This window comes from Colias eurytheme, chromosome 20, assembly GCF_061535395.1.
Source record: "Colias eurytheme isolate Ceu_HAF_F1 chromosome 20, ilColEury1 Martin Lab GWU primary, whole genome shotgun sequence".
Classification (NCBI taxonomy): Eukaryota; Metazoa; Arthropoda; class Insecta; order Lepidoptera; family Pieridae; genus Colias; species Colias eurytheme.
In genome coordinates, this window is record NC_142999.1 from 1,895,761 (window position 1) to 1,923,548 (window position 27,788).

The 27,788-nt window shown below is 32.0% G+C and overlaps 1 protein-coding gene across 5 annotated transcripts in view; it reads left to right on the forward strand.

Moving 5' to 3' along the window:
• bnl (fibroblast growth factor branchless) overlaps positions 1–27,788 on the forward strand; it is a 218,545-nt gene that overhangs the window by 173,675 nt on the left and 17,082 nt on the right. For all 5 annotated transcript variants that reach the window (XM_090113518.1, XM_090113522.1, XM_090113521.1 and 2 more), the window contains exon 4: positions 20,263–20,366. In XM_090113518.1, coding sequence (XP_089969644.1) covers positions 20,263–20,366 — 104 coding nt within the window. The remainder of the gene's footprint in view (positions 1–20,262; positions 20,367–27,788) is intronic.

Sequence of the window (27,788 nt, forward strand, 5' to 3'; positions counted from 1 at the left end):
CACAACAGGTGGACGTTAAGTGTAAGCTTCAAATATAGGTAAGTATTTAATATGTGTTTTATTTTCAGGTAAAACACAGCTATTAAACACTTGACCGTAATTTGAAGCTTACTTCATTGAGACCTGTTTGTTACCCACCTGGTGTACAATGTGACGCCAATGTGAATTTGAATACATAAGTAATTACTTATTTCTTTATTTGAAAGAGTAAGGTGTGCAGATAGTATACCAGCTAATAAATCACACAAATTTTTATATTATATAATATATTAACAATCCCAGATGAAAAGTTAATCAAATAAGAACCAAAAAGTTAATCATAATGATTAAAAGTATTAGAACTTATGAGATTGGTTCAAGCGTACCTTAGTTAACCTTTTGGGCTTGAAAAGTTAAAGTTACTACAATTTTCACTATCTTTAGCGTAAATCTGCGAAAGCGCCAGTACCTAACGACTTTCAATTACGCATTTAGATTTTACTTACAAAATGAAGCAACAGCTGATCCCGACGAGGCAAAAATACCTCAAACTCAAACCTTTATTTATTCAATTAGAACTCTGCAGAAGCATCATTGAATCATCTTAACATAGAATTACCAAATGTCTCAACTCACACAGTTTTAACCCAACCTGCTACAAGCGGACAAGAAGAGACCTTGGTCCTTACTTTTGGGGTCAGAAGTAAATTTAAAAGGTCACCCCTTGAATAAGGCAATAAAATAACAAAACAGGTAAATGGTTTAAATTATAATACAGATTTTTAACATCCAACTAAACCGTGCGGTATCTTTTAATGTTTAGAGCCAACGTCGCAATCATAATCTAAACATGGCTGGTACTTTCAGTACAATGCATGAATTATTTATTTAAAACTGATAGGTCATAAACTCTGTACTGGAAACAAATATACTGAACTCAAGAGACTAAAATGATAAAGAGCTTATCTGTGTCCCAAAACTGCAATTACTACAGCTAAGTACGTTACTTTTAATCAATTCAGTTTTAAGATATAATTATGATTTACATCAGAACTTATATACCGAAAGTCTCGGGACTACATAACGTGACTTATTTATAATAGTGTTTGTGCATAACACTAGGCAGTCAACAGCTATACGAACGTCAGATAGGAAAAGAGCCAAATTTATCCAGTCAGTAATAAAGGATTTTAACTATACTTATTATAATTCAACCAACTACTACTAGCTACTCCGTACGTCTTTTGGGTAGACGGAGGCAAATAGGATTTTTATTCCAACTATATCATTTGATATTTTGAAAATGTACTCCACATTTTCATACCGTCAGAGTCATTTTGCAGATTATAGTGGTGCAGCACTGAACACTGTCTATTAGGTGACTGGTGCTGCTGACCGGGCCTTCAGTTCCGCTTTCCAGAATACCTTCACCCTTCTAGGTGCTACTACTACTGAAATAGCGGTACTCTATCGCGTCGTTCAGGTCTCTAACTGACAGGATTTCTCATATTATCGTAACAACCTCGCTCGTTCTAATGCTGGGGCCACACTAACGGGAAATGCCATTAATTAACGCGATAATGGACGTTAACTTTAGGTGTAGCCAGTATTATTTAACAACGGCATTAACATTGCCGTTTGGCGAGGCGATAGCTTTATCGCGAGAATTAACGCAATGAAGCGGTCACACTACGTCCATCTTGCTAGAATTTTAGTAAAATTAACGCTGTTTTTATCGCCAACAATCGGCATTCACGTTGACCGTTCAAGTGTAGCCACTCACTTAACGCCTTAAAAATTATCGGAATAATTATCGCGATAACGGGCATTAGACGTTAGACGTTAGTGTGGCCCCAGCATTACGAGAACAAATTATCGCCAAGGAATTCTGCTGCAGGATAATGGCAAGAGAGATTATAAGCTTAACTATGCATTATTATGCTCGGGAATATGGTGGATTTTGAATACTATCGTCGTCTGAAAGTATCTCCTTTCGATTAACTTCATTAAGGATGCAGATCTGATCCCATCTTTGTTCCGTAGGAATGCTACGACAGTCTAAACGTTACACTGGACAAAGAAAATTGCCCTAAATATAGTCGGTTGTTCCAACATCCGTAATATGGCTAGCCTACCTTGCTAGCCCTTGATTGTAACTGCTACCAATGCAGGCATTGCTCTCGTGTTGTCCACAGTTGTGCGAGTGCAAAAATGAAGAACAGAGCTCGTGGGGAGCTATGTCCAATGAATCTGTGTTAAGATTATGACAGTATAGGACAGTTAGCTGTGGATGCGAAGACAGGACATTACTTTATTCATCCGTAAACACGCGAGGCAGCCACGGACAGCGATATAGCAAGAACTAAACTAGCAAAGTTTAGTTCGCTTACCAGACTTATATTTTAAAAGCCGTATAGTCTGTACCTACTGCATTTCATTTATTGCCCCCCCCCCCCCCCCTCAAAGCAAAGAAATGAACAGTCATTTGGCAGAGCTTTCTCGTTAGGGTAGGGGTTCCAAGTAATATCTAATAATAAGAGGCTTTTGTTTAGATAGATTGACTTTCCGTTATTTATCCTCTATCCTATGTAACTCAACAGTCAGTATTCTCAGTATCCGTTGAGTACTTAAACGTTTTACGTAAATAGTTGTATATAACTTTATTATACAATAAAATAATCCTGGTGGGATGACAAGAAACTTGTCTAACAAACGATTATCCTAATCCCTCAGCGATTTATTGTTTGAGCCCTGAAGAAAAATCTCATGGGTGCAATAATGAGGTCAAATGGGTTGAAAAACGAGTCAAATAAATTGCCTACAAGACCGGGCAACTAAAATAGGCCTATGAGAGGTCAAATATACGTAATCAATCGTTTGAAATTTGAAATTTGATTTTGAATCAATCGTCATTTGTTACATTCAATCGCTTTGCGATTAAAAAATCTCTTCCGATGTTTTTATATGAAAATTGGTCGGCTAGTGCCATTGAATGACGATACCAAACATACCGTTGACACAAGGCTTGGTGACAATCCTCGAAACCACCGCCACAAATCATCTGCGAGATGATATTTGATCCGACTCGCCTTCCTTTGTTGTGAATAGGCTTTACATTGGTAAATACGATTTGTTCAATTCCAATTTCCATAATTGGTAAACCAATGGTGGTTTCCTGATTCCTGAAGCGTAAACTTTTAGGATACGAAGTATCAATTTCATGCGCCCATTATTTGACGTCTCTAACCTTTATTGTATTTATTAGGTCATATTACTATACTGCCCACTGTGAAGAAGATTTCAAAACCTTTTTCTACCTACCTTAGAAGAGTGAAGATCCGATACGGTCATATCCAAAACTTCTTTCGTGGGTCCTCGTTGACGAAAGCAAATATCTATGATCATTTTAATGATCAATCCTTTGTATATTTGCACCAATCGCCATCAAAGCCCCGCGAGGGCTGATATATATTTGCACCATGTCTCCGTGAGGTACTGTTGTAGTCAAAGCCCCGCGAGGGCTGATATATATTTGCACCATTTCTCCGTGAGGGACGGTTGTAATCAAAGCCCCGCGAGGGCTGATATATATAAAAGATGGTGCAAATGCACCATCTTTTCCGTGAAGGACGGTTGTAATCAAAGCCCCGCGAGGGCCGATATATATTTGCACCATTTCCCTGCGAGCGACAGCTGCGCGAGGGATGTTTGTAACTAGAAATAAGTACGGCCTGCCAAAAAATGCTTAAGAGACACCCTGCGAGGGTGGATTTGACCTGGCTAACCCCTGCGAGGAGTAGTGGCCACATTTATGTATTCTGCTTCGAGCAAGAATACACCTTAGTGCTAATATAAAATTAGCAGTAAATAATCATTTAAATAATATAGCAATTAACAAGGTCCTTTAACTTATTTTCCAATGTTAGCGACAACTGTCCAGGATGAATTAATAAGAATTGATTTGACAATGGTAATTAATTATTATGTTTATATAAAAAAGAACTAACTATTTAATAAATTCATAATTCAAATCAATTCACTAAATTTTAAAATGAACTTCGATTCATATTTATTTTTGTTCATGCAATCGATGTAACATTTAGTTGCTTTATATCCGTTAACATTCCTTACGAACGCAACCATACCGTCGTAGGACGTTATATTTAATTGAACAAAATATTCTCCACTCACCCGCAATTTTTTACTTTTTGTCAAGGTGTACAAGTTTATAATATTATTCTAAAACGTTAGAAGTGAATTGTAAATCCTTTGAAATAAATGTATCTAAATCTAATTTATATTAAGGTATCTCGATAATTATTATACGATAACCCTTTCAGCACAAGTTCAGTAAACCAAAGAATTTAATTGTAAAATTTTGGTACTTACTCGTTTAAACAAAAAAGTTGCATCATTTGAAACATAGGAAACGTAATTTTCAATCAAATTAGCCGTGTGTAATATGTCTATTTTCACATAAAAACGGATCAGAATAATACTCATAAAAGGACACGTATAGACTACGGATAGTTTTGAATGTGTGGTACATTCATGGTACGTATCTACTATACATGAGCGAATCCATCATTATTCAGTTGAGCGGTAACTCCCGTACGATTTATAAAATAATATCACAACATGTTCTGACATGTCGTGACTCGTGACTTCTTGGAGCTGACTCATCTCGTTCGATAATTTTTAGTAATAAACTATTATAGGAATTCCGAACGGTTCCTAGCGATAACGACAATGTAATAAAGTCGTAGCAATGGATTGTATGCCTGTAAAGCTTTGAGTTGGCTCATATCCATACTAAGTAGGTATTAATTGTAATTTTTCCAAGAAAAATTCACTTGTAACCTTGTAATAAAAACACATTATTAAAAATGACATAAATAATTAAAAATATCTATATACAAGAGAGGGTATTTGATATATCTAGTAATATCAAATAATCACAAAAGTAATATTAACGATTCGAGTAAAGCCGAACGGTAACACCGTTAAAATAGCTTTACTCACAGTATTAAAAATTCAAATATTAATTAGTACATATTGCATAATGAAATATTTCAAAAGAAAAGTTACTATTTCAAGTAAAATGTAACGGTTGTATCGTTAATTTTAAATATCTTTATTCATGCTATTAAGTATTTAAGCATATTGAAAAATAAACTATTGCTGAAGGATTCATTAAAAACCTCAGCATTTTAAATAAAGTCCAACGATTATACCGTTGACTTTAAAGATTTTTACTCATTTTTAAGTAAAATATTATTTGAATAGATGTAAAAATAACTCACTGTACCGATCCGACGGGATACACTTTTTAACACTTTTAGCACTTGCTTTAAGCAATACTTAATAGCACCAAGGTTGTAGTCTTGTAGACAACCTTCTCGCGGCGGAAGCTAGACGCCAATGAAAAAACATCCAGCGCCCGCACATTATCGTGCGCCCCGCCACCTGGTGGAGAGGTGTGCGAGAGAGATAGCATATATACAACGGAAAGAGAGGGCAAAATAGGCGGAAAAAGCTAGGTACCTTCTCCAATGAAGTAAGCTTCAAATTACGGTCAAGTGTTTAATAATTAGTTTATAAATATCACTATCACTACATAGTATAAAACAAAGTCGCTTTCCCTGTCCCTATGTCCCTATGTCCCTATGTCCCTTTGTACGCTTAAATCTTTGAAACTACGCAACGGATTTTGATGCGGTTTTTTTTAATAGATAGAGTGATTCAAGAGGAAGGTTTATATGTATAATAAGATCCATTAAGTAGTGGAGAAGTACTGTTATTTTTGAGGTTTCTAATGTGATGTCGTAAAAAATTACATTTATTCCGCTTACATTGCAAACGCAGGCTGAACCCTACGAGTTTTATCAAAATAATGTACTAAGTATTATACACATTGAAAAGGTCTACAGAAAAGTCCGCGATGGTATATGTCTATCTCTTATGGATAACCCACAATAACTTTTTTTTGTCATTTACTTTTTACAACAAATAATGGCTAATTTTCGAAGCGATTTCAACCAATACAGCATTAATCCTTAACCAATTAAATACCATGGATACATTGTTCATTTAATATAGATCTATATGGCCCTTTACACCGTATAATTTAAGTGAATATTTTCGAAGATATTACAGATTTAAAAATTGCGGGACGTAGCGTTTGCGGCCGCCCGGCTATGTGTTTTATACCCGTGCGATGCCGGAGCGGGCCGCTATATTTTTATACCTATACAACGTTCACAATTTTTCTGTAGTGTAATATGATCAGCATTGCACCCGTGCGAAGCCGGGGCGGGTCGCTAGTAATTAATATATAGAGAAATTATTTAATTCAATTAATATTTTGTTAACTTTCTAATACGGAAAACGAAGCGATGACGAAGGGAATTATTGCGGTAAAACAGTAAACAAAATACCAGATGCAAAATGAATTGCTATTTTGATCAGTCAATCTTCGTTAAGATGATTTCTATATAATATCGATTGAGATGCAATGATTTGAGATATCACAAAGCCATTTAAATAATTTCATAAAATAGCGTATCAGAAAGTTACAATAATTTATTTTCGCCTAGGCGTAGTTATACTGAGTTTCTTAACGTTTATTTAAAAAAAATCTTCAGAGCTTCAACCGAAAATATTACCTAGATTTTCGGTCTCTCCTCTCTAATATAAATCTATCATATCAATCGATAATAATTTATCTCTATCTATAAATGATGTAAGTAATATAACTATACATTGCCTCTACAACATAACAAATAAGGTTCTGGTCAGAGTTACATAACGGGATATACATCCTATGTTTGCCTTATATACTGATTTAATGATATCACCAAAGAAGCAATACATTTTATTTGTAGAGATATTAATAAAACCCTTTAAGTCAGCCCCCGTGCAGCCCGATTTATGTCTTTATTGAACCTGACAAGTTGCCAGTCGCAAATATTAAATTGAGTTAAGAAAGGTTGCCATCATACAATAATAACTTATTGAAATGTCAATGCACAATATTGGATTTTAATTTATAAATCAGTGACATGCAAAAATGGAATTAATTTTAGATATCGAAAATAAAATAAGAGCGGTGTTGTTTAGTTTTCGTGGTATCTTATTTTAGTATATTCTTTTGGGTGGAATGATAAACAGTGTGAGTAAAATAGTAAAAATAAATGTGTATATCGTTGTTTTTTTTTTCGTAACATTTCGTGTATCGATGCCGTCATCTCTATTCCATCTCTGCGTACATTTTTTACAATCTATCATTCGCTTCATTTTATATTACTCTATTCATTTCCAAACAGAAATGTTATTAAAAAAAAGTGAAGAACTGAAAGTTCTTTAGCAATATTCAAAGATACCACAATCGTCGCCATGACGAAACCTTGAAATTTTACTCGCAACGCGCCTAAAGAAGCTTCACTACAAAAACATTTTCTTTTCCCGCCAAAATACAAAGCTGTCACTTTTACGAATCTGTGCTCACTGTAAAAGAAAATTAAATTAAAAATTAGCAAGCATGACAAACGCGTGTCACCTCCGCATGGGGGGTCCGCTGTCAAATTATTCCGTCGTATGTCAACTAACTGTCAACAATGTCAAATATTAATTGGACACGCCGACCCTTAACACTGTGATTGATATAATACCAAATGACTTTAACACTTTGGCAACTTTTTTTTCGACTACAGTGGGAAGTTTAAAAGGGACTGTTTAAAAAGCATGCCTTGCGAAATTTTCGAGTGTATTTTTATAGGTATTGATAATCTGTGGTATGTCAAACGTTACATATGTTTTGGCGGGAATTCAATCGATATTTATTTTGTTTCTTGATGCATATTAGTATCTACTACCTATACTTATAATTCATACTGTTGCAAAAATAATTAAAAATTAAAATAACTTTCTTACTTTAGAAAAAATAGCATTATTATATTAATTATATTGTTCTTGAAGTTGGCGGCAAATCTATAAGCTCAAAGTGACATAGTATCAAAATTAAAAAAACATTACAAAGCACCACAGATAATATCTGTAGTAAATAACTAACACTATAAAATGTAACAATTTTACGACTTTCAAGCACTGAGGTTAAGAGTTACAAATAAACAAATTTAGAGATAATGGTTTAATAGCAATAAGGTTTACATACTGTCGTTAGATATGTCGTATCAAATTAGGTTTAAGTCCTATAAAACGAGAGAACATGGTTTTGATGAGAAGAGCACATACAGGCGTGATTATATATCTACTACATACATACTTATTTAATTATTATAACTTAACTAAATACAGGGATGGACTTCAGTGAGTTCAGTATGGATTCTAATTTATTTAATATACTTATAAATAGTTTTTCAATTTCAAGGTTTTCGTAGGCATTTGAAATTTGAAAAACATACATTACCTGTATAAAATATACGTCAGGAAATAAATTAACTAATTAATGTAAATATACACTCTATCAACAACAATTATTAATACGCAAAGGCGATATGTAATGTCAAAGGTAAATTCAACTCCTTGCACAGTAAAAATCCTACTAAACTAACTTTCCGCCCGCGGCATCGCCCGCGTTTTCAAAGAAAAATCCGCATAGTTCCCGTTCCCGTGGGATTTCCGGGATAAAACCTATCCTATGTGCTAATCCAAGTTACCCTCTATATGTGTGCTAAATTTCATTGTAATCGGTTCAGTAGTATTTGCGTGAAAGAGTAACAAACACACACACATCCTCACAAACTTTCGCATCCTACTAATATTATAAATGCGAAAGCTAGTGTAACAATAATTATAATACTTATTGAATAGAGTCTTATTAGTTCAGAAGGCTGAACTTAACTAGAAGTAAAAATATCTAATTAATAGGTGTAAAATAAGTTCCACGCCCCATGTTCATGCCCCATTTGATAAAACCTGTTTAATTTAATTACTTTCCTTTTAGATTCAATCTAGATTATTAACGTTATATTTCATTAAACACTATAAGCAGGTAGTCTATATTTTCACATTCCTATTATAAATCTAATAATGGTCTAAAAACAATTATTACAATATCGAGTTGTCTTTCTTGTTTTTTTTTTCGACAATTTTAGTAGAGTCGCTTATTGGCTCGCTTATTTTCGTAAAACTCTCACTGTTATGATAAATAAATGTAGGAAAACATAACATTTTATTAGGAATTATTTATATATATTTCTGCTATGAAAACGAAATCGTCTTACGTAACAATTAATAACACTATTAACGTCATTTAGGGCCGATTTTTCAATGCTTGGATAAAACTTATTCGTCGAATAATGTATAAAACTACAATTTTAAAAACGTATTCTAATTGCCCGTATTTGACAGTTTACGTGACATTTTAATATTATCATGTAATACTTTATTGGACGGATAAGTTTTATCCAAGCATTGAAAAATCGGCCCTTAAACATTAAGGATAACAAAAATGATAAGCGATTATATTAAAAACGAGTTAAATATGAAATAAACGAGTAGCCTAATAATTTTCTCACAGAATTAATAATGTAATTACAAAACGCTATAAGTATGCTAAGATCGTTAATGGAATCATTGACTACAACTAGTAGCTTATGTTTTGAGGCCCTAAACACGTAATGCCGGAGGCCATGAATAAAAATATTCTAGAATTTGTTCGTCTTACTGGTCTTTATAAATTCTCATCTTTTAAGCAAACATATGCATTCATTTTATGCCATTAATAAAAACCTTTTAAGTTTGTATTTCTATTTAGAAAAATATCTGAACAAATTCGATTAAAATTCAGCATGGCTTAATATAAAACCTTTCCACGCAAAAATAAATCTTACCAAGAATACAAAACTGTAATTATTATTTTAAGACCATCTTATGATATAGTAGGTGCTATTGTGCATCTTATGTTCATTTTAAACTTCTTCTAGAGTCACTATCTTTTTAACAACCGCAACAAAATTCGTTCGTTGTTTTAAAAATGTAAGCATACAGCATACAATGTAAGTATGTACATACAGCGGGCAGCGGCTTTGTTTTAGTATATAGTTCTATTTTCTATTTTATAAATTTATGTAATAGTATATAAGTTAAATTAACAATACTGGCTAAGTCTGGAGAGGAAGGCGTCGATCGTCTCTAGCACAGGTATCTTCCTAGTTGAGGCGATCGTCGTGTCTAAATTGTTTTTGTTTGTATGTATTGTTCTAAATAAACGATTTTTATTTATTTTTATTTTTATAGTGATAGTACATATTAAAATAGTGCCCCTAAATGTTCCTTGGGCTTCAATTCCATAGCCACTCCGTCCCTGCTCCCATACATTGAGCGGCGCGCGCGTTGCTCCCATAAACGGGCGATACATGAATAAAAAACAAATTTTACTGCCATACCAGATAGCTTGAATGAAATAGCTTTATATCAAAGGTGACTGAACTAAATAGTAGCGACACCTCTTTATTTAGAAGTAGGTTTCTGTTTTAAACGTTGTTTGTGTGACTTAGGTTTTAAGATAGTACCTATATCTAATATTGCAATTTAACTGAATATATTGATAGACTAGCACTAGCTGCTCGCCCCGACTCCGTCCTTTTACATATTTTTTGTAAGCTTTTCTAACATTCAAATAAATGAATAAGGGTAAACAGTTGTTCACCCTAATTTAAGCGGGGACTTAAATCTAAGAAACTTACAGGTCATTAAAATCTGTTCAGCCGTTCATAAGTTATAATGATAACTTATTTTATTTTAACATAACATGCACTAAACTTCATTGCTTTCGAGGAAATATCCTGTAAACTATTATAAAAAAAGTAATCAACTATCAACTACCTACTTAGCCTTTAAAAATTAACGCGGAAAAAAATTTGCACGACACCTAATCAACATATAATAAAATACCACCAAAGTGGATTACTTATCAAGCGACTCCGGGTCAAGCCATTAGCTTTGAACTCAAGTCGTTTTTCGATCATTGATACTTTGAGATTTTGCACTGGTTATAATATTGGGTATTTTAATTGACATTAATAGTGATGTGGTGTGTCGATAGTTTTTTTAAGATTTTTTAAAATTGTTGGCGTAAAAATCTGTTGTTTTTGTTCTAGTAAATTTAAATTTAAAATACACTTATTTGTATAGTTTTATATGGAGATATTTTATTCTATTATTTAACAGGTCGTTTTAACGCTTTTTTAAAAACTGACCACAGATCCGTTGTCTATGCTCATTGCAAATTGATTAAAAAAAACATCAGAACTAAAACAATACAATTAACATACGTTACAATTAATTGTTACGCTTTTAATTTCATTTATATTCTTCTTAGAATACAACTCAATAATCAATTATACCACTCTTTTTACGCTCTATTTAAAAATCTTATAATATAAGAAACTTTTAACCATTTTCCCGCTCTATTTTACCGCACCAATCAATTACCAGTTCCAGAAACTAGACATCAACCAATTGAAAGCTGACAAGATTCTCCCAAGAAATTGCGATTTGGTATACAATTCGTCATGTTTAGAACGAATCTAACTGGTCTAAGGTTGCTAAGCGACGGTTTAAACAGACTTGGGAAAAGGCGGTTCTTTTACTGTAATCTAAATGTATTGAATGTAATTTTGTTGCTGAATAAAAAGGTCTTATAACGGCAAACAACTATAAATAATAATCGACCTTCATTTTTAGTATACATAATTGATAATACACACATAAGTACCTCATAACGTCATAACCAAACAAAAAAGTTTTCATAAAATTAAATGTCGTTATTCCAACGTTATTCAGTAACAGAGAAAGAGTTTCTTTTTCTTAATTAATTGAAAGGCACAGCCCTATTTGCATGATAACATAATAAACTGTAATATCTTGTGACATACAGATGCTCTTTATATTTTCAAAATAATTTCTACTAAGTTATTTTCAAACTAACGAAAAAGCACACAAATTTCACAGATCTATATTTCGACATCGTTAAACATCTTGGGTATCTCAGTATAAATCTCCCCTATAAAAATAAAATTATATCTTTCTACGCATCAAAACATTTGAATAGTCCAATCATAGATAAATATCTTAAACTTAAAATAACAGATTTATTTCAATAGCAAGGATTATAAAAGGGGCATAAAATGAAACATAAAATCTATTTCTACATGAGCAATGAGCATGCCACTTTGACACACTATTGACTATACTAGCTAGTTGCTCTGACTTCGCACGTCCAAACTTTACACAAACTATTGTATAAATATTGTTTGTACAATACATTACATTAATTTATTGCAGATAAACTTTAATTCAATATAATAAATGCGAAATTTTAAACTGTTAGATTTTTACTGAATCGCACGTATAATATTTGTACTTACATTTGAGCATATCATTAATATCGCCACTACTGCAATAGCAGTAAGAATATTAATATTTGTCTATTAATATCATCACTAACTGCATTAGTACACAATTTTACTGTAAGAAAACGCAATGAAAAGATCTTAAATCGTATCTACCAACCCGCTCTTTGCCAACAAAAATGGCCAAAATCACAGATACAAAAACCCATAGAAGTAACTATTACACTAGGAACAGAATAGACTGAACAATCATAAAATACATATACACCTGCATATTTTTATACAGATCAAATAAAGAAATGATTTTATAATCTTGTTTTATACCAGAGGCGCTGAAAGCGTTAACAACTCTACAACTTGTAATAAAAGAACTCTAAAAAAATTATACGACTTCAAAATGCCTCTGAAAATAGATGGAAAATAGTATACGATTTGATAGTGTAAATAAAATATTGCTGTCGCTATAAAATCTTACTCTTTCCTCAATTCAATGGATTTGTAAAAATAGTTTTGTTTTGTCTAATGATAAAAGCGTGTAATGCCACAGAATAAAATTGTAGTGCATAAAATGAATATATTCTTATAAATAAAACAATTTTTTATATTTTAGAAATATTAATAGGATAAAATCTGTGGATAAAACCTATGTGTTAATCCAAGTTACCCTCTATATATGCGTGTGCCAATTTTCATGAAAATCGGTTGAGCAACTTTCGCATCTATAATACTTATAGGTAGGATGATATGCATAATATAATGATGCACTCCTTTTTTATTCGTATTTACATATTCTATTTTAAGCTCTAACATAATATTATTATACAACGTTTCCACCCGCGGCTTTGCCCGCGCAGTCAAAGAAAAACCCGCATAGTTCCCGTTCCCGAAGGATTTCCGGGATTGCGTCATTTTCCCGGGATTAAAAGTAGCCTATGTCCTTTCTCGGGTATCAAAATATCTCCATACCAAATTTCATATTTGTAGTTTAGGCGTGATTGAGTAACAGACAGACAGACGAGAGTTACTTTCGCATTTATAATATTATTACTAGCATTCCGCCCGCCGCGGCCGCTTCGCCCGCGTTTTCAGAGAAAAACCAGTTCCCGTAGGATTTCCGGGATAAAACCTATCCTATGTCCTTTCTCGGGTATCAAAATATCTCCATACCAAATTTCATGAAAATTGGTTCAGTAGGTTATGCGTGATTGAGTAACAGACAGACAGACAGAGTTACTTTCGCATTTATAATATTATAGTATGGATAGGTTACTTCTTAGGTTACTTTATTAAATAAAAGACATCATATATAAGAAAGCACAATTTAATTCATTAAAATTATAATCTATTTACCAACTAATACTTATCATAAGGTTACATTTTATATTATGTTATTCATAACTGATAAACCTATGCATCCATACTAATATTATAAATGCGAAAGTAACTCTGTCTGTCTGTCTGTTACTCCATCACGCCTTAACTACTGAACCAATTTGCATGAAATATTTTGATACCCAGAAAGGACATAGGATAGGTTTTATCCCGGAAATCCTACAGGAACAGATTTTTCTTTGAAAACGCGGGCGAAGCCGCGGGCGGAAAGCTAGTAAGTGTATAAATAACATATACATATTATGATTTACAATTCGCATTATTTCTAATCTATTCTCAAACATTATTATGTAAAACACTCATATACTTCTAATTTAATAATAAAATGTATGTTTCAACCTGAAACGTAATTTTTAATTTTTAAAACTTAATATATCAAGAGATGTCATCGAGAGTGTTTTAATTCTTATAATTATTGCGTACAAAAAGAAACAAATCTATTATCCCTTTTTACGTTGCAATACAAAACTCAGAATCTTAATAATAACTGTTATGTTATTTGATAATTACTAATTACTGTCATGTTATTTGATATCTATAAAAAATTCTGTACATGTAGGTCACACATTTCGTTCACTTCCTGTAGCCAGATAAACGACGAGAAGAAAGCTTTTCAGTGTTGTTCGAACTGAAAAAAGATTGTATGTGCCGAGCACACGTGTCAGAAGTGAAACTTCTTTGGCAAGATTCAAAGGTTTGTCGCCTTACTCCATGACGTGACGGTGTTACCATGACGAAATTTTACTCTCAACGCGCCTAAAGAAGTTTCACTTCAAAACAAAATATGTACATATAAAGTTATTAGAGATAAACTACGATAACATGGCGCGCCCCTCCAAAATTCAAAACGTTTGAAAGTATTTGTGAAATTCATAATAAATAATATAATAATATAATATAATAATAAAAATTATTTATATTTCACTACACACATTGAAACAGTAATTTGGAGGGGCGCGCCATGTTATCGTAGTTTATCTCTACTACAGTTTAGACGGCCTACGGAATATTCATATTCTTAGTATTTGGTTGTAAGTAAGCAGCATTTGTTAACTTTTTATACCAAAATGAATCACAACTGTAAAACAGTCTTTTTATCATTCCTATGTCTATAAACAATTGGCACTCATTTAGATCGATGAACTTTACACAAAGACATAAATGTGTACATAAATTATACTAGCGTTTTATTGGTCCATGAATCACTGGTGTCTGACGCGTTACGTAAGATGGCCAAAAACTCATTAATTAGATTAAAAATTTACATACAAATTGAGAAATTATTTAGTTATTATATTATAGAAGTACATAGTATTAAAAAGTGTAATGCTTTTTTGGCTACTATTAATCAGTTTATTTGAATATCAATTAATAGCTAAGAAGTCAAATTAACTTGACTTTCTTAGTAATATAATTCAGCAAATGTGTTCTTTAGAATAGTGTCTTTTGTAATTATGAAATAAATAAAATATCATGCAAATAGATAATAACTCTACATTATAAAAAAGCCTCCTTGTAAAAATTCATGCTGTACGTCAACAGGGATACATCCGGGTTCGAACAGTGGAAGAAAATCGAACAAAGAGATGATTAAATGCATTAATTATCTGATAATTTCATATTTTCTATATCCGCTCTCACTAAAACAAAACAATCACACTATGCACAGGCATTGTACCTATTTAAAAAATAACAATCCATCGCACTTTGTTTAGAATCTTTGTACCTATTTTTAGCCTAATATACAGTTAAAAAATCAATCAATTACTGTAGGTACCATTCCATTAACATACAAAAAATCTATTTACACAGATCACTTCCGCATCATCTCAGTCACGTTACTCATTTATCGATAACTAGGAACGTCACTAGTACCTACGTGCGCGGGCGCACGTTGCCGCGTGTGACGTCACACCCGCGAAATTGCTAACAAGGCCGAACGATGACCTCACGCTTACAGCTTCAGCTAACTATTTTCGGTTTTATTGAGTGTAAGAATTTTTACTTACGCATTGACAATAGTCTTTTAAATTTTTTTGTAGAGATCTGTATTGATAGTAGTTTATGAATAATTTGTGAATTATAAATAAAGTTAACTATGAATAATTTGAGGTAGTGATTGCGAATCTTGAGTTTAGAGTAAAGAGTAGCATACTTAGATAATGACTGATGTTTTTAACTTGTATTTTAGCCGCCGCACACCGCGTAATTTAAAACAAGACTTTATATTTTATACCTGACTCTACATTTATACTTATGCTGACGGTATTTCATATCTACGTGGTATTTACAGCTGAAACCGTTAAATAAATAAAATGTTACGTTACGTAACAACAAAAAAGATGAGAATGTAAGAGAGATAAAAAGTTATTACAAGAACAATTGCAACTGCAATGCTGCCGATTTATTTATATTAGGTACATTCTATCCTGGGTTAAACCCCTGTTTACTAAAACCGGCGCACATACATTGATATATTGACATACATACTAACGTTAGACATTAACTGGAACCGAGTGCAACAATGTAACAATTAATTGTGTCAAAGTGTGTCAAATACAGCGGATTTCCTACAATTGTGTCGAATGTTGATACAATAACAAATCCTCGTTGACACGGGGAGACACGCCTTGATAAATATTTTATGTAATGTGGAGCAAATTGAATTTTTATATATTTGGGGATTGTTTGTTCCGTAATAATTGTAAGTAAAAGTACGTTGAAATAAATATCTAATACATATTACTGTTTTAATAGTGAACCTAGATTTCAATTTAATTTAATGCGAAATTAAGCTAAATTATTATTGCTTATTATTGCTTTTTTTTCTAAGGTGCAGACTGCAGGTGGTAAGGGGCAGATAAATTATGCACACGTCTGTTTCACTGATCGATTTACTTTAGAGTCAAGGTGATCAGCCTTCTGTGTCCTGACTCCTGCCAGACCGAGATATTTTATTTTCTTCATCACTATCGGGAATCGAACCCAGGAATCCGCGGTACGAATATGATTAAAATATATGATTCTACTTATCGTAACTTAAAATTCCGTCTAAAACCGACTCTTTCACAAACTTTCATTAATTTGTCGACACAGTCCTATCAAACCATATCGCTTGGTCAACGCTTGGTCAAACCCGATTTTGACAGCTACCTGCAGCTTTCACCATAATTATTATTTATACACCTTGTCTCTTCATAATTTCATTAGCCGGTACTTTATCAGTAATAGATTATAGATTTCTAAATGTCTCATGATTCATGTTTTTTGATAAATCCGGTGGCTGTTAAACGTTGCTTGTCATAATTAGGTACATTATCATTATGTATCATATTTTAACGGGAGCAATGCGGGCTTTTCTTTGAAAACTTGGGCGAAGCCGCGGGCGAAAAACTAGTGTTACATATAATATACTTCCTCTTTATTATCTATTAAAAAAGCTTACATTAAAATCTGTTGCATAGTTCTAAGGGTCTTAGCATAAAAATTACATAGAGACAGCGGAAAGGGTCTTTGTTTTTTACTCTGTAGTCTTTAATAAAATATTATGACGTCATAAGCTACGATAGAGCATGTAATAATAAATAGACATAACCATAATTTTTTCAAATTCGCATATCTATTATCTAGCAAATTATAGCGTCTAGTGAACATTTTAATACTATTTAATTAAAAGTTTCCATCCAAAAACGTGTTATTTCCTAGCATCTAATACAGACATTAGTGCTAGACGTAGACATATATTAAACTAATTGCGACAAAAAGGTGATATTCACACATCAAACGGACATTGATTGCGTTAATTAGTTAAATAACAACAATTAGAGAACACGTCCGTCCCCGTGTGTGGTCGTCGCGTGACTGAACCAATTACACGCATAACTAGCGCCATCTATCTTCTATTGGTCTATTTTTGCATCTAGACGTGATTTTAATAGTTTTTTCTATGGATCTGTAATTATAGCTGAAATGTGAAGGATCGGTGGAAAAAAAAGAGACGTAGGGATTTGCAGTGTATTATTATTAATATTGTTTTAATATGATATTTGCTCTATGTCGTACTTGTATAGTTTTTTGTTTTTACTTAAAATGTACAATGTTAATTTTCAAAGAATATAATGGTCTGATGACAAATGAATTCTAAAAAGCAATGATCATAAATATTAACTTTTATATAAGAACTAGCTGTACCCCGCGGTTTTATCCGCTTTGCTCCGCTCATTTATAGCGTGATGATAAATAACCAAGAAAAATGGGACTATTTTCCAGTGAATTAATTTACTCCCCCCTCCCCCCCCTTAAGAAAATTTACTGAATTTATTTACTATTTATTTTATTATTATAATGTCTCCCCGTGACCACGCTCGCTGTGTTCGAAACGTCGGGAAAATAATATAATGAATAAATCGCGTTTAAAATCCGTTAAAAAGTCTTTAATTTCTAAATTATACTCGCGTAAAATCAAATACTAGAAAAAATAGTGAATTAATTTTTCAAATCGAACCACATGGTTCTTAAGATTATCATTCAAACAAACAAACTCTTCAGCTTTATAACAGTATATATATAGATAGATACATATTTAATAGAGCTTCTTCGATCGTCTCTAGGAAGTAAAAGATAGGCCTCGTTTAGTCTATAACCTCATACATAAGGTGCCTAGCTTGTCGCATTAGGCTATCTAATAACGGTCATTTGCGATTACCTGTAAAATATTGATGTCTTCAAGCATTAGTCCGTGATCGCTTCAGGCGGGTTACTTGTATCCTTGGTTGAAGAATTGATATTTGATAAGTATGGTTCTTGTTGAAATTTATTGTTTGATTGATTTCTTGCGGCTTGTGAATTTAAAGACAATAGATAAGATGTAAAATAATATTAATATTAATTAATATGTTTATGTAATATGTAATTTATGTATTAAAATAAGATGGTAGAAGAATGCTTCGTAAAATCAATGGTCAAACGTGGTATAAATAATTAAATTATTTAAAATAATGTCCTGTGAAGTTTTATTTCCTATCTACTAGTTAACTAACATAAAGATGATTCAATGTTTTATTTATGTTCGAGTGTACACTGAAAATAGAAAAATTAAAAAAAAAACAATTGATTTTTATACTTTAATAACTGATATTGTTAAACTGTAATAAAATTGTCCATAATAGAGGTTTAGATTAAAAATATAATTATTACCTCTATATTCATAGAGTTAGTATTTCTGTAGATACACGTCTTGATATATTCCCTTCTTAATTCTTCTTAATTCTATTGATTAAAAAGACATAGATTCTTGAAACAAAACAAACAAACAATAAACTTACACCGAAACCACCAAAAAAGGTAAATTGCGTTAGGTAAATTGCACGGAATACGATATCCAGTATCAGGTGATAATATTTATCTGGGACAAACATATTTTACGCTAATAACAAGTGAAGGCAAATCCAGGAAAACTGTATAAGGCATAACGAGGTATTTGTTGTTTTATCTGTATTCGTTTATATTGTATTGTGAATAGCGCCATCTATGGAGAATTAATGCAAATTATGGTGATAAAGGTGGTATATGATGTTTTGCTGTGAGGCCATCATAGTGAAGTCCCATGTCCCCTAGTGGGGTAAGGGGCAGATGCATTATGCATCTGTTTCACTGATCAATTTTCTTTAGGGACCAGTAGGTGATCAGCCTTCTCTGTCCTACCAGACCGAGACATTTTCTTTTTATCTTCGTCTCCACTAGCAATCGAACCCAGGACCTCTTGGTTCTACGCTCACGCGCCAACCACTGTACCAAGGAGGCGGTCCATCATAGTACTTCAGACTTATTGTGACTAAGTGATGATATCTTCAATCTTGCGTCGAAATTTCCCTGTAACAATTGAAAAAAAAAAGTTAAGATTGAAGATTCATAGATAACTAGATAGTCTAGATAACAATAAGCAAGATCCCAATTTTAAATTTATAGGGTCTAAGTTGGAAGGCTTCATCATATTATGAATAATTTATGATAACTACAACAAAAACATAAACTTCAGTTAAGTGCTTTAAATCTAAATGAAAAACGGCATTACTATATACGAGATACATACACACTATATTACGTGCAGAGCAAGTTCTTTCGCGATCTTTTAGTGTTAACGAAAGCTCGTATTCAGTGTTGTTCAGTATTAGAACATAGAATATTTTTAAACGCACTAAGAACAACGAAAGAATGCTCTACGCCTGTTTACACTAAAATAATTTGACATAGTGGGCTTAGAATGAGCATTCGCTCAATGTAAATGCACCGTTACAAAAAGGCAATGATATTTTGTTTTGAGTATAGTAATTTTACCTATTTATAATCCTATTTACTTAACAATCAAAGAATTTGTCATCTATAATTATTTAGAACATGAAATTTATTCATTAAAAACTTATACAAAATGCATACTACATCCGACAAACTACATACCATATAGCCTCAACATATATTATTATACAGTAAATCTAACCCATAGTATTTGTTACAGCGATACTTCAACGTGCGACGTTGAAGGTCGGCCTCCTGACGATCCAGGGGGTGTCCACTTGTCTCTACCTCTGCATGGATGCCTGCGGGTTTCAGTACGCAAATGTAAGTAATTCATTACATAAAAAGAATATAAACGTTCATAAGTACATAATCAATACATACCTATACATGCATTAAAAGTGAATAAGTAAATAGCCATTGTAATGCTTTCGAAAACTTCTGCACCGATTTTCATTTTGTATAAAAAATGAATAGCATGGTTCTCAAGGAATATAATAGTGTAGAATTTGTTAAGTTTTAGACAACGTGGGTGAAACTGCGGACAGAAAGCTGATAAAACTTTATTCACTTTCGTTGTTCGGAAACAGATTAAAATATGTTTATGGTAGAGCGGACAACATAATAAATGAATGAATACTCTTCATATAGAAATATAGTTTGTTACATGGTTGAGATAGCTACTTATAATAGAAATGTACAAAGGCGGCTTTATCGCATGTGAGCTATTTCTTTCAAGCAACTAGAGCTGTTGGTTCGCCAAAGCGATCATCACCACAAAAAACACATAACGAATGACAGACTTATCGCTACTAAACGATCTCTTCCAGACTAAAAATAAAAAAGACAACTTTTTTTGCACTTCATTAAAAAATCTAAACCAATTGGTGTTGTAATTCGAGCAGTGTCGCGTCAATCATTTTCGGTATTATTAAATCCTTGGCCTGGATGCTTTAATTTAAACAATTGTACTGATTACTGTTGATAATATGCACAGACTGTAATTAATTGAATTTCATTGATGATAATTTATTGTTTTGGTCTTTGAATCGGCTGTTGACTTACTTGATTACTTTGGTTTGCGTGCTTAGAATTTGTTGAAGGCATGAATATGAAAAGATTTAAACATTGATGTATATTATATAAAAAAGCTTGCTAAAGCTCCTATTTTTTTATGTAAGAACTTTAAAATATCTAAATATTCATGAAATATTTTTAATAATTACATAAAGCGTTTTTGACTGAATATTTTTATGATTGAAAATATTTTTGTTGTTATTAACTGCAGCAGTTTAAAAGTTTTGCATTGAAAGCATGAAACAATAAAAGTACTAGGTACAAATGTGTATATTTGGTAGATCTGCACAATCTATTATATCCTTTAATTATTATCAAATAATTTTCAACAACTGTCCCATTAGTTTTTGCATTACAAGATCAGTGTATTAAAACGCTCTCAACTCTATGCCATCGATGAGCGACAAAACCCAACACTGAACCTGTTACATAAACATCAACAAGTGACGTAACATTTGTCGGAAGTCGTGTCATAAACTTTTAGTACTTGGTGTAGAGGTCTAAGGTACGCGGAAGCGGGAGCGGGAGCGAATTTCAAATACAAATTATATTTATAGCTACACAATAGTAGAAGTACATAATAGTTGACTCATTGGTGTGATGAACGCAGAGGTCCTAAGTTAGATTCCCGATGGAGACAGATTTGTTAACATAAATTCATAATTGATACATATTTTTAAAGCTTTAAGGAGTTATTAGATTTAACAATTGGAATCCACAACATATTGTAGAGCATGTTATGTTAGAGAGGTCAAAGGGTAATATTTTATTTAATACTTACGTACCTACTATATTGTATACATTTTTAGAATAAATATGCAATATGTTATGACTGTATGCTGCAGCTATTTGTTGCATTAATTAAGAAAAATCCTAACGATGTTTTAGTAAAATCCATTCCCGCTTCGCTTACATCCATATCTTATCCCGAATAATTTCAAACATAACTACAGATCCCCGAAATAGCTTAATTAAATCATAACACCGTGTAATGGTGATTGCCCACAGATTATCCGTGTTAGATTACAGTATAGACAACTATAATTATATGGGTGATATGTCATTTGATATTTATTGGTGTTAAACTTTCTTTTTAATTTTTGTTAGGAGTTGTTTAATTATATAAATTATTACACCAAAAATATTTGTACCTGGGGCCGTATTATGACCTCTTATTTCCAGACAGATTACGCCGTGAATTGAACTTACTGGCAAATTCACATAATGATCGCAATAACCAGCCATGGTTAATTATGGTATTATATGGTAAATTATGGCGTAAACTGACTGGAAATAAAAGGTACGGCCCCTGATATTCTACATTGAATTTACCAGAGTAAGTAAAAAAATACGTACAGATAGAAATAGATTCTAAAAAAAACAAAGTATAAGTAGCATAAAATTATAGAGACCGCTAATATTAAAAAATAACCTGTGTATAAAAATTGCTTTAGTTATTTCTTGGTGTAATAAAGTGACACTTCCCTACTAACATATTACATAGTTATTTCTACTAAGCTATATAAATTCACACTTTATAGTAATACGTCATACAGGTCACATTTTGAATATACGTAAGTACATAAATTATAATTTGCATGCGAATTATTTAAACACCAAACTAATTAACCCGCCGAACTTCACGCCTCGTGAATTTTTTTCTGGAATTTTCTAATGTTACCTATTCTACCATTCAGGGCAGAATCAGAGGCTTAGAAACTATTAAGAATTTCTATCTGTAAGAGAACATGTATAAAAACATGAAGAATTATATAATATTTTGGTTCAAAACCAGTTATATTTTGTCATCTTATCATAATACAGATAATCAAAATCCCAAAAACCAGGTTCACGGTCAAAACTTTCACCAAGCCTGTGGATCATTAATCATCGATTGATCGATAGATCTCGAATTAGATCACTCGATAAAATACACTTGTTGTGATACTATTGTGATTTTGTAATGAACTCGGTAATATTTTAACCGGACAATAGATTAGGTAATGGGCTATTTATTTTCGTTTTATGAATAATTATGTGATGTTATGAAAAATTACTAATACCATAGAATAGATATACATCATAGTACTAATAATTCGTAATACCTAATTCGTAATTAATAATTCATAATAATTAATAAAACGTAATAATTCCTAATAACTACTTCGTAATAATACGTGATAATACTTATTCAAATTGAAGTTAATAAGCAAAAATGAATTAATTAAAGAAAATAATTGAAATTTTAAATCAATAATTAATGAAAGTTTAATGACGACAATTTAAAAAAAGCTACATCTGTTTGACAAATATTTTTTTTTATTTATTGTAGTAGGTGATCAGCCTTTCTACCAGACCGAGATATTTAGCTCCTACCGGGAATCGAACCCAGGTTCCTCAGTTCTACGCTCTCACAATAACAAAGTCAATTTCTTTCTAAAAGCAATTTCTATAGATAGAAACAAGTCATCAAAAAAAATTTCAACATCAATTTGTTTATATAAAAATCCATTTATACAACAATTTTTCTTCACTATTGTTATTGATAGATTTGCGAGTGGGTGTGACAAACAAACAAACAATCGACAAAATGGTTTTATATCTATGTGATTAATGGATTCGTGAATTTGTCACTACGTGAGATGGCTTTGAAATAATTGTTGTGTAAAATAAGATATTGAGGGAGACTTTTGTTTGGGTGGGATTCAATATTCTATTTATTTGTTAAAAGTGTTATACATATAAACAAGGAAATCGTGTGAAAAGATCAATTAATAAAGGTTTGTACATAATGTAATTGTAACAGCGTTTTATAGGATTAGAAAATACGTATTAAAAAAAGAATTTGCCACTCGAGACGAAAAAAACGTCGTGTTTAATAATAAATTAAAACGTTCTTTGGTTATTTCTTAAAAATAGCAATATTTACAAAGCATCTCAAAACTGCTAAAAAGTCCCAGAAAAGAATACTCCTCACTATATTTCTTTCTCTGCTCATAGTAAAAAAGTTTCTAAATTTATCAAAACAATAAATAACAATTAAAACCAACGTTTAACAACATCACCAGAATAAAAATTATTCAATTCACAACACATAAAAAGATCAAAGAAACAATTCAAAAAGGCATCTATAACATGATAGAGCGGTTAAATATAACATAAATAAAATTAACGACCAGTTTTTCATATTAATGTCTTAATGTGTTTTTGCTGAGACTAAATAGTAGTGAAAATATGATGTATGGGTTTTATTTTTAACTGTGCTTTTAATATTTAGGTGTATTATTTTTTTGTGAAAAGTCATGACTTTCAAATAAATACATTATAAATATTGAGTTTATAAACATATTTGTAATATTTTTATAACCATACTAGCCGTACCCGCGGCTTTACCCGCATTGCTCCGCTCCTGTTGGTCTTAGCGTGATGATATATAGCCTTATAGCCTTCCTCGATAAATGGGCTATCTAACACCGAGAGAATTTTTTCAATTCGGTCAGATTAGCGTAAACAAACAAACAAACTATGTACCTATAATATCTTAGGCTTTTCATGTGTTGTCAAAAATATAAATACCAAAATGACACAATGTAAAAAGAAACAAAACTTCAATTCGATTACATTTTACGGGTGGCAATTCAATTTCGTATCTAAAAATATATTTTAATTATTTTTTATGTGCATATCGCAGTTGATTTTATAGCCATAATTATATAGGGATGTTTACACCCACTAGCATTTGTTGTAATAATAAAGAGCTGTTTATACGACCCGACATAAATCGAAAACACTTGTAGCCGCACTTGCTTGTGTTTATCTTTATTTTATCCCTTTCAATATCTAATAAAACCCATTAAAGGCAATATAGAACATTATTATGTGTTTGAACATCCTTTAATAGTATTTAAGACTAAAGTTTTTATATGGCTTATTTGTAGGTATATTTTCACTCTTTATTAAACTAGTTTTTGTATCAGTTATCCTATGTCTTTCTTGGAGATGTTTCGTTTCATTAAAATCTGTACAGCCGCGGCCGGTGTGGCATTAAAACAAAAATAATTTGGAAAATCCAAAAGTGCACGCCTCACAATTTTTTTTTAATAAATATTTATTAATTATTATTTTTGTTTATTTAATAACAATTAAACCACATCGAATCAGACCCTGAAAAATGAAAGGGTTCTATTCCTGAGCATACTCAAGCGTAAGAGAAAAAAAAAGACTCGATTAGTAAAGTATTTCGGTCGCTATCGTGTTAACAAGAAAAAGGATCCGCACATACAGACACACGGACGTCCAAGACAGAACTTTTTTAAACTGTTTTTTAACTAGTTTAAATAACAAAAATGACATCAAAAATATCATGAACGTTAAAAATAGTGTTTTTTCTTAATATGTGTGTGTATGTATTATCTTACAAGTGCAATGTATGATACATAAAGACATTTTAAGTTTGAAAAATCAGATGTTTTGCGCGAAGTGACAGTAGTACCCACCTCAACGCTTCGCTTATGAGGCGTGCAATTATGCATAATACTTACCAACGTAATAGAAATATAAAATTTTGGTTATATTCTTAAAACGCTAGGATAGGATAATATCAAATATTGTTTTTAATACATAACATAGATAACATGTGTAATTGTGTAGGTATGTATGTTTATGTAAACATTATCGTCGATCTTGAATATCCTGGGCTGGTTTCCACTGCTATAAATTTTAACAACTATAACTGCTATAATTTTTTTACTCTGATTCGGCTTTCAACCCCTTTTATATGCTCCATTGGATACAGAATATATTATACTGTACGACACCATTATGACTTCGTTTAAACATTTTACATATGAAAACAAAAGTTGTTCTATAAATTCAAGAAATTCTAAAAAGGTAAGGTGATCCATTCTCCAAATTAAGAATTATTCCAACATTTTTATACATATGCAATATTAAAAAAATTAAACAATAAAACAAGAAAAACATCCTTGCCAATAAAATAACTATTAAGTCATACCATATCGCACGGAAAATAGTGTTAAAAGTGTTTTCAGAACAAGTAAAAGTCGTTTTATAAATAAATATTAATGGTCGTGAAAACATCGTAACATGTCACACATTGGTATCAATACATCATTTATTTAATGTGACACCCCTAAGGATAGGGTCGCTATTCTAATAGTTTTCTGGCTTGTTTTTATGTATCATGTTTATGTTATTTTTATTTTTACAAGCTTCATAGTATTTGGCATTGCTCGCTGTGGGCTTTTGTCGAAGTTAAATGTTTATAATCATACCTACACACAAGCCTACATATGTAGTGACTAGCTTTCCACCCGCGGCTTCGCCCGCGTTTTCAAAGAAAAACCCGCATAGTTTCCGTTCCCGTCAGATTTCTGGCATAAAACCTATGTGCCATCCTATGTGTTAATCCAAGTTACCTTCTATATGTGTGCTAAATTTCATTGTAATCGGTTCAGTAGTATTTGCGTGAAAGAGTAGCAAACATACACAAACTTTCGCATTTATAATATTAGTAGGATACCTTTTTGGTTACAATATTACTGCCAGAATGTATTTCAAATGCTTGCTCTGCAAGCTACAAGTATTTTCAATCTTTCCGCATAACACATTACCAAAGCAATTGAAGAAAATAAATAGAAAAAAACAGACACATTACGTCCTTACAAGCGCCATTATGTTTCGGGCTATTAACTCCAAAGGGGAGCTTTCTTTCAGATTTTACTCGACAATTTGTTTTACAAATGACCATTTACATGTCAAAGGAGCATTGGAGGGTTTGTTTGAAAGGGACGAATATTTCTGAAAGATAACCATTGCAAATATGGAATATGGGAAATGTTTTACTATGTATGGTATTCAACAGTTATGTGTAATGTTATATGTACTAAAAGCTTTTAAATACAAATTATGAATTCCTTAAGATTTACCTAGGTTTTGGTGTGGTATATTGATGCTATGATTCAAATGCATGTTAACCTTATTTTGATAAGTCTTTAAGACAATTTTAAACTATGTTTCAAGTGTTTTAAACGTTTGAATAGTTTAAACTCTACAATGAAAACGTTTTAGTTGACATAAAGCTGACGAAAATTGATATATTAAAGTCTAAAGTAAAATCAGAAAAATATATTACTACATATTTATTAGAATATTTCTAGAGTCAGTAATCAATTTTGCATACAATAAAAATATGTCGTTGATCGTGTCCTGTCATTCCGTTTGCATGCAGCTCTTTTTGAAGTGAAACTTCTTTGTCGGGGTTGGAAAAAAATTGAGTGTAACATTTTTTCGTTACGCGTGACATTTTTACGTTACGCGCCATCTTTTTCTTACCCCTACCACGCGTGATTCGACGTATTTCTGTAAAGTTGCATATAGTAAATTATTTTTTGAAAATAAGGTCATAAAGAAGTTTCACTTGTTACGTGTGTACACTAGTACACGCACATATTTTTTTTTCATCTAAACAAATCCATTACCAAAACGCTTTAAAAGTAAAGTGTGAGAGGGCGGGAACTATCATTAATCTGAATCCTGAGTTAATTTAAATGTGGCAACACTGGCATTTGTCACTTATAAGGGTTGTAAGCTTTTACGACTAGTTTCTCACCCATACTTCGCGTACGGAACTACGGAATAAAAATGAAA